General features: G+C 40.5%; 1 protein-coding gene across 1 annotated transcript in view; it reads left to right on the top strand.

The window, feature by feature from the left end:
- Positions 1-8,358, top strand: part of VSIG1 (V-set and immunoglobulin domain containing 1) — a 30,515-nt gene extending 22,157 nt beyond the window's left edge. The window contains exons 5-8 of the mRNA XM_075999136.1: positions 2,716-2,865; positions 3,262-3,381; positions 6,668-6,809; positions 7,874-8,358. Coding sequence (XP_075855251.1) covers positions 2,716-2,865; positions 3,262-3,381; positions 6,668-6,809; positions 7,874-8,189 — 728 coding nt within the window. The 3' untranslated portion in view covers positions 8,190-8,358. The remainder of the gene's footprint in view (positions 1-2,715; positions 2,866-3,261; positions 3,382-6,667; positions 6,810-7,873) is intronic.
- The last annotated feature ends 1,165 nt before the right edge of the window (positions 8,359-9,523 follow it).

Genomic DNA, 9,523 nt, shown 5'->3' on the forward strand with positions numbered 1-9,523 from the left:
ATTTAGAGAAGTTTTGAGAACACTGAAGCATTTTCATTTCTTTTCTGAGATGGGCGTTTTCCTCCCACCCCAATTCTGTTGAAAGCAATAAAGCTAAATGGTAGATCAATGGCTTTGCCAGTAAAACACCTGAGTTCTACTGGGGAGTTTAACTGGATGGAATGTCAGTTCAATCCTGATGCAGTAGTTTTAGAAAATATATAGGTTTGGGACTTGGTTCAAAGTGATTCACTAAGTGTTTTAATAAAAAATAAAAGGAGAAATCTGTGTTCAGCAAAAAAAAAAAAAGTCTGGGTTTGATTCTGGACTTAAGAAATGACTGCAAGTGATTCCAGATTTTTGTCCATAATTTAGTTCAAATCCTGGTGCTTCACTTTGTGATGAAGCACCCCTATTTAATTTTCTATTCAAATCATTCTATTTTGCTGTAAAGGCTATAAAATCATTGTCTTTTAAAAAGGCGATATCTAGGCCGGGCGCGGTGGCTCACGCCTGTAATCCTAGCTCTCTGGGAGGCCGAGGCGGGCGGATTGCTCGAGGTCAGGGGTTCGAAACCAGCCTGAGCAAGAGCGAGACCCCGTCTCTACTATAAAATAGAAAGAAATTAATTGGCCAACTAATATATATACAAAAAATTAGCCGGGCATGGTGGCGCATGCCTGTAGTCCCAGCTACTCGGGAGGCTGAGGCAGGAGGATTGCTTGAGCCAGGAGTTTGAGGTTGCTATGAGCTAGGCTGACGCCATGGCACTCACTCTAGCCTGGGCAACAAAGCGAGACTCTGTCTCAAAAAAAAAAAAAAAAAAAAAAGGCGATATCTAAACATAATGATAGCTGTAATGGACTTCTGGTTAAATAGCCTAGTTTAGGATAAGCAAATCCAACAAGTTGTTCCTATCTGAGAAAATTATTGATAAGAAAGAAGGAATAAAGAGCTAAGTAGAAAAATACTTCTTTTAATTCAAAGACACCCGTTTAAAAGACAGAGACAGTAAAATGTTTCAGAGTTACATCTATGTGCATCCGTCTTCTCGCTCATGTGTACAAAAGGGTCGAGTTGGAGATGGCTGAGTAGAGCAGGAGTCAATGGAAGATTAACTTTAGTAGCAGGAATTTAGTCCTGCCTGTGGCCAACAGCAATTCCATGTGCAGGGCCCCCTATGTGTTATTATACTTAATCTTTGAATCAGCCAGAGGTTAGATAATCCCTTATTCGTGTTTTACAGATGAGTCAACTGAGGTTTGGTTAAGTTAGGTAACTTGCCTAAACATAGCTAGGGTAAAGTTGCAGAGCCAGTATTCTGTGTGGATTCAGAACGTTGCTTTTAACCACTGTGTCTCAGGCAAAAGCTGGAGGGCTAAGCAGAATGGAGCATTTATTAATAAGTTCTAACTCACCTAAGTTAGAGACCTAAGCCTTTGGAGGATTCTATATCCAAATTAAGATAAGGAAGGTGAGTTGGAAAGCATAGAAATCTAGATCATTATCTGTATATAAGATTAAGGATAGAATGAACTGTGCAAGTAAGATGAATGAGTAGATTCAGGTTCCCAGCTTCCCACAGGACTTCTCTACTGAGGTGTTTTCATAAGTGGCTAAAGCTCAGTATGTCTCAAACTGACTTCATTAATCACCCCCTTCCTCCTTGTCACCTCTTTCCCTAAAACCTGATCATCCTCCTTTGGTCTTTGTCTCAGGAGATGGTACGATCATGTACTCAACTGTCCAAATCAGAAACTAGGGGTCATCATTGACCCCACCTTCTTCCTCATACTCCATATCCAGATGGTCACCAAGTCCTATTGATTCTACTTTCTTAATACCTCTTGAATGTATCTCCTTTGGTTCAAGAACTCCCAGTGTTTAAAATGTTAAAATGACCCTCACTGCCCTACTTATGCTCCTTCCCTGGTCCCCTTGCTCTCAGTATAAAATACATGAAATGCAAAGCCCTCCAAGATATGGCCTCTGCCCTGTCTAAACTTGCCTCTCATCATTCCCCAACCCTACTTCAGAACTGTGTCAAAATTATGTTTGAATACCCAGTGCCTAGTCTAGTGCCAGGCACACAGAAGGAACACAACTAAATGCTTGTTGAGTGAAGGATGAATAGAGATTTCAGGGCTGGGTAGCATATGTGTCCCCAATGGGTTCCCCTACTGGTGAAAGAAACAGGCAAATTCAAACCTTTCACCCATTTTGTGTCACCCACAGACTAATAAATGAAAAGTAAAAAGGGACTCATGAAGGAAAAGGAAAATACAGCATTAATTCATTAATAAAATAACCTGTTATTTATTCTTTTTAAAAATTATCTCAATGTATTTCAAAGGGTTCTCTTTTCCTTTAAAAACTGTGCTTTTAGAGGTATAAACTATGTTCATAGTCGTTTAGTATTTGCTTACATTTGGCCGTTTTAATAAAGGAATATTTTAAGACACAATGCAGAAATTCATGGTTATAAATCTGGGGAGGAGGCAGACAGAGGAAACACTATTTGAATCTTAATGGCCTCCTGATGGAAAGTACCTGCACCAGAAGTGCTCTACTCCCATCTGGTGGTACAACCAGAAAACTGTCAAAATAAGTTGTGACAGTTTTTTCTTTTTTTAAATAAACACATATTCTGCAAAAATGAAAGCGAGGAAATGACTGCAATTGTCATAGACTGCCATTCATCCTGCAGGACTTTTACTCTTTGTCATTGCCTTACAGTCAAACCTTCTAAGCCCTTTTGTAGCATTCAAGGAAGACCAGAAATCGACCATACCATCTCTCTTTCTTGCCTGTCTACACTTGGAACGCCTTCCCCTGTGTACTACTGGTATAAACTTGAAGGAAGCAACATCATACCAGTGAAAGCAAGTAAGTATCACCTTCAGCAGGCCCTGGAAAGGCCTGATGTTTGTGGTTGGCTGACAGCAGGAGTGTGTGGCTAGCCGTTTGTCCTTAGAGCTCGAGCTTCTCTTTTTCTCGGGTGGGTGGGGTTGGGAGATGTACAAAGAATGCTTTTCTCCCAACATGACTGTGGTCAGGTCTACTCTCCAACTTCTAGAAGCCAGCTCAGAGGTGGTGAGCATGGAGGGAATGGGCACGGTTCCAGGTAGGCTACCTTTGGAATAGTCCCCAGGGGCCCAGTTGAACCCTGGATATGTCAAGAGAGGCCAATCTGGGAAAGAGTGGGCATTGAATGGTCTGTTACACTAGTATGATCTGTACCCACATAAAAGAACTCAAAAGTCTATTTCCTGGTTTCAACAGACCCAGCCACCGGGACTTTGGTTATTGGAAATCTGACAAATTTTGAACAAGGTTATTACCAGTGTACTGCTATCAACAGCCTTGGCAACAGTTCCTGCGAAATCGATCTAACTTCTTCACGTGAGTTGACCATACAACTTTAACAGCTTCTTCTCCTTCAGTCAAGTAGTCTGGGCCTGTCAGCCCAATGAATTAATTAGGATTCCTGGTTAGTGCTTCCTGCTTCTCTGCAGATTTGTGCACTTTATTTATAGGTTGACATGATGAATGACCATCCTAATATCCAATGCTTACGTAATACTTAATAGGTGCCGCACACTGCCCTAAATCCTTTACAAAAAGTAATTTGTTTAAGCTTCACAAAAATCTCTAGAAAGTAGGTATTACTATTGAATAAATAAAACAACAGCCTCATTAATAGCATCAGGCTGAATTTCTCTTTGTGATGCCGTTGGTAAATCCCAGTGACACTTTAGCTTTGGAAAACATATAGCTCTCAAACTTTCTAGTTCTTAACTGCTTTGTTAAGGTCTACCCCTAAGAATAATAGTAATAATAACATACCCACAAGCACAGTAGCTAGTATTTGTGGAGCATAAATTAGGTGGCAGACACTTGGCCGGCTGCTGTACAAGCATTACCTCACTCAACCCTTTCAACCACCCACCTACTAGGGAGGCAGACTATATTGTTAGCCTCGTTTTACGGAAAGGACATTGGAGCTCAGGGAGATAAATGACTTGCCCAAGGTCATCCAGTTAGTAACTGGCAGAGCAGAGATGCCTCTAAACCTCAATCTTCCCACCCAAAGGTTATTACTCTCTGAGCATAAGACTTAAGGGCCCTGGAATTGTCAAATTGGGCTGACCCAGGAGCAAGCCCTCACAAGGGGTGTGTCGCCAAACCTCTCAAGGATCACATGATAACACTTAGGCTCTTGTCATTTTTTTTTTCTAACTTACTTTGAATTTGTAGTTTTAATATATGTCATAATCCAGCGTGGCAAGTTCCCCTGGACTTTTCCTTTTCCTACGCAGCTGAGCTTTCCTTGTTTTATTTTTCCTGAAGGTTGCTCCTTCATTCTCATATCACTTTCAGCAATTCTCCCTGCATCATTTCTGTTGTCTTTCTTTAGATCTCCCCCAATCCTTTTTTGCCTTCCTAAAGGTACAATCACACTGCAATGTAGAACCATCTAGTATTTGGACGCCAGGCTTGCTTCCTTTCTAATCTTCTTTCCAATAAAGTCCAGCATTGCTTCTCTCCCTCCCTCCTTCTTTCCTTCTGTTCTTCCTTGCTTCCTCAAACATTTATTGAATATCTTCTATGTGCGAGGGACTGTCCTAGGTGATGGAGACACAAAGATTAAGAAGAAATATGTCCTATATTCGAGAAGCTCATAGTTTAGTTAGAGGGACAAACAAAAAAAAAAACCCTAAAATGTGCTAAATGCTATAATAGAGGTCTGTACAGGGTCTATAGGACACCAAAGCAGGAACAATTATAGAACTGAGGATAGCTTTAGCGACCAAGTGCTATTTGAGATGGATCTTGAAGGAACTTACAAAGCCTATTTCTTTATCTATAAAATGGAGATGTGGAAGGGGACAGTAGAGCAACAGGCTTAGGAGGGCAACAAGTCCTCCTTGTTGGGGGAAGAGGATGGAGGACTCCAGAAAGCGTGCCTCTGAGGGAAGAGTCATAAGAAACCAATAGATCATCTAATGTGTTAGAATCTATTGAAAGGTGTTTAATGGTTTTGCTGGAAATTTGGGGATTGCTGATAATGCATTTAAAAAAAACTAAACAACCCCCCCCAATGAGACACTTATTAACTCCAGAGAAATTTTTTAAAAATGTTGTCCAAGAAAGAATCATAGTATACTATGTTCCTCAGCTGTGAACAATATTTCCATAGTCATAATACTGCAAACTTCAATGTAATTAAAACTTGTGATAGAACTTTATTAGAATACAGTGCAGGGGAGGAGTGGTGCAGAAGAGCTCAATCTCCAACTTCCAGAGTAGGAAGTGCAAAAGAAATGATAAAAATTGAAAAAGGCAGGACATATAGGAGCAAGCATAACAGAAACACGGGGGCAAGAAGATTAAAAAGAGTTAAGAGCAGTCGCCTTTAGTGAATGGGATTGAGAAGTGGGAAGGAATGGGGCAGAGGACTGCTGTTTTTGTTAGAAGTTTTATAGAATTATTTGACTTTTAAAATTATTCCCATGTATTCCTTTCACTTTCCTTTAATAACAAAAAGTTAAAGGAATCATTGCCAGGCAACTCAACTAGCTTCTCATCTCAAAATATAACATGGCCGCCCTTGTTTGAGAGGAGGCAGATGGGGATGGGCTGGCTTACAAGCGAGAAGTGATGTCCCAGGGCTTGGAGGTCTGGTGCACAGCTGGATCGTCTCACACTCATTAAGCATCTCCACAGACTGATGTAATAAACCAGATGCCTGTTTATTGAAATGGGCATATCCTTTCTTAGTGGCCAGAATGCCTTAGTGAGTGTGGAAGCTGTGGGGGAGAAGAAGGTTTTCAGGGACCTGTTTTACCTATGCTCTTGGAAAGCCTGGTGAAACGTCCCTGCCTATAACAGAGGCATATCTCTGGTGACCAGATTCCAATGCCATGGCGTCTCTCTCACTAGTTAAGCAAATGCACACTGAAGACTCTCCTCTCTAAACCTAAACATTTGTACCCCCATAATATGCTGAAATAAAAAAGAAGAAAAGGGCGGGCACGGTGGCTCACGCCTGTAATCCTAGCACTCTGGGAGGCTGAGGCAGGAGGATTGCTTAAGGTCATGAGTTCGAAACCGCCCTGAGCAAGAGTGAGACCCCATCTCTACTAAAAATAGAAATTAACTGACCAACTAAAAATATATAGAAAAAATTAGCTGGGCATGGTGGTGCATGCCTGTAATCCCAGCTACTTGAGAGGCTGAGGCAGAAGGATTGCTTGAGCCCAGGAGTTTGAGGTTGCTGTGAGCTAGGCTGACACCACGGCACTCTAGCCCAGGCAACAGAGTGAGACTCTGTCTAAAAAACAAAGAAGAAGAAGAAGAAGAAGAAGAAGAAGAAGAAGAAGAAGAAGAAGAAGAAGAAGAAGAAGAAAAAGAACCATATTGAAAGCAACTCTGCCTCCTCCACGTGGCATATGTTATTCTTTATGTGTATAAATGTCAGTGGTTAAAGCTACATAGTCAAACCTGTTGTCTTTCTTTTCCCAGTATGAGTCCAACTGGTAGAGTTCTAGAGGTTTCCATTTTTCTAGCCTATGCAAGTCACTGTCCCGCTATGTTAATTCCCCAAATAGTCCCCACCAGTCACAAATACACATGTATAAAATGACAATATGGTCCACTTTATTAACCAGCTTCTCGTGTCCTCCAGATCAAGAAGTTATAATCATCATCGTGGCCTTGGTAGGTTCCCTGGTAGGTGTTGCCATCGTCACCTCTGTTGTGTGCTTCGCAAGGAACAAGGCAAAGGCAAAAGAAAGGAAGAGAAATTCTAAGACCGTCACGGAACTTGAGTAAGCCCTCATTTTGTTTTCTTTACTGGAATACAAACATTTCTCAGGCATATCTCCTTCAGTCAGCAATTCCTAAGCACTCCTTTTAGCATACGATATCAGAGGTATCTTTCTGCTTACTCTTGCTGCTTTTATGAAAAGAATGATGATGTCTAGCATTTACTGAGTGCTGTGTGCCTCACTGTTCTAAGCACTTTACGTGTATCAATTCACTTAACCATCACAACCACCCTTTTAGGTACAAGAAAATGTTTTAATATATAATATCAACATATTTGCCTTTATAACAACATAGTCATAAAATATAATTTTAAATATTTTTTATGGAACAAGAGGCCCACAGAGGAAAAAGTGCCTAGGGCCCACAGAAGTCAGAATGTGGCCCTGCCCATAGCCCGTACTCTTTTTTTTATTATTATTTTGGTTTTTTTTTTTCAGTGTAATTTTATTTTATTTTATTTCACCACATTATCGGGGTACAAATGTTCAGGTTACGTATATTGCTCTTGCCCCACCTGAGTCAGAGCTTCAAGCATGTTCATTCCCCAGACAGTGAGCACTGTACCCACTAACTGAGGGGATTTTTACATTCACACCTAGCCTGTGCTCTTAACCACTCTGCTATTTCTTCTCTAGTGTATAGCACACTCATTCATTTGTTCATCCCTCCATCTCCTTGCTTCCACGGCTATGTCTTGGGTACCCACCAAGTGCCAAGTGTTGTGCCAGATGTAGTGGGAGTTAGAGATATGTCAGAGCTATGGATTTGGTCCTCAAAGACCATATTAGATTCTTAGACTCTTTCATCCTAACATCAGTTTTCCCACTTTTTAAACACTGGCCTGTGTTTTTCTTGACCTTTGATTGTATTGTTGAGGCTTAACCTTCCTGAACCCACAGTGGAGACATATGACCTTACAGAGTGAGTCAGAATAGGAGAAATAACAGACTTCCTGTTGTTCGAGAGCTATGGTCACTTGAGCTACAGAGCATATGGCTCCACGTGAAATTCTGAAAGTTAGCATTTCCTTAATTTATTTTTTTCTGGGCCATCTTTCTTGCAGACCAATGACAAAGAAAAGCGCAGAGAGTGAAGCAATGCCAGCAGAAGACGCCGTCCAACTAGAAGCAACTTTACCACCTTCCACTCATGACACTGCCACCATTCAGGAACCAGACCATGAGCCTATCCAACATCCAGGGCCTGCTCCAGAGCCTGCCACAGAACCTGCCCCAGGACCAGAGCCTATTCCTGTACCTGAGCTTGCGATCGAGCTGGAGCCAGAGCCGGAGCTGGAGCTGGAACTGGTGCCAGAGCCAGAGCCTGGGATCGTAGTTGAGCCTCTCTGTGATGAGGAGAAGGGAGTGGTTAAGGCGTAGGCTGGTGGCTCAAGTACAGCATCCATCACTAAGAAACCCATTACTGGCATTTGGAATTCAGTTGACCTAACCAGTCCCCACCTCCTCCCTCTATGTTGACCAACCCTTCTCTAATAAGGTGCTCATTACTACTATGAATCCAGAATAAACAGGCCAACTACTAAATCAATGCAAGGGTTCCTGCTTTACCATTATAGAGTATTTATAATTTTACTAACATGTAAGCCTAACAAATGACAAGGCAAGTGATTTCTAACTTAGTTGAAAGTGTTTTGCAACAGTACTCATGTTGTATTTCAGAAAATCTTATTTCTCTAGTTTTATTAAGAGCTACTCTTCATTATGTTCCACATGCACATATTGACAAGGTGGCATTAATTAGATTCAATATTATTTTTAGCATTAGTTGTCAGGGCTTCCCTATTCATTTTTATATTGATCACTAAGAAAGTAATTCACCAGCATTATCTCATAGATTGGGAAAAATTTCTCCAAGAATAACAGGAGAATGTGTAGAGGGTACATATTAATTGGTCCATGGCATTTAAAACCAGGTCTTGTAATTAATGCTACATTCATCATGTTAGATTTCCCAAGAAATCACCCTGGTATCCAATATCTGAGCCTAGCAAAATTTTTAAATAACCCAATTTTTAAATGTCAAATAATGTGTAGACAAACATTACCATTTAGCTTTGAATGAGCTATTATGTTATCACTATGTCTGATGCTATCTACTTTGAAGAGCACACTAGGAAAGTGTTCTAAATGAACACTTGTGATCTATTTTAGATAATCTTAACTGATTATTTAAATAATCCGTTTTACTGTTGGTACATTCAAACATTAATATGGAAATATCAATCTTGTATAAATGCTAAATATTAACTCTAATGCATTGATATCACTTTTTCTTCCCTTGTTAAAAAGCTTTTTGTGATCATATTTCACTCACATCCCACCTTGAGGAAATTTATAGGTGGACTTACCTTTTCATTTGTGAAATCAATCATATTTTAATCTTTAAGGCTCAATAAATAATACTCAATAAAATCTCATTTTAATGACTCCTAAGGTAAATCCTTTTATAAACAATTTTATTGAGGTATACTTTATGTACAATAAACCACCGATTTCAAGTGTACAATCTGATGAATTCTGGTAGAGTACACACCCATGAAACCACCACACCCACCTAGAGGAACACATTTCCACCAGCCAAAAATGTTCACTCATGCCCCTTTGTGCAATCCCACCACTGCCCTGGACCTAGGCAACCAGTGATCTGTTTTCCGTCACTAAGAGATTAGCTTTGCTTTTTCTTGACTCTCATA

The sequence above is a fragment of the Microcebus murinus genome, chromosome X (genome assembly GCF_040939455.1).
Source record: "Microcebus murinus isolate Inina chromosome X, M.murinus_Inina_mat1.0, whole genome shotgun sequence".
In the NCBI taxonomy this organism is placed as follows: Eukaryota; Metazoa; Chordata; class Mammalia; order Primates; family Cheirogaleidae; genus Microcebus; species Microcebus murinus.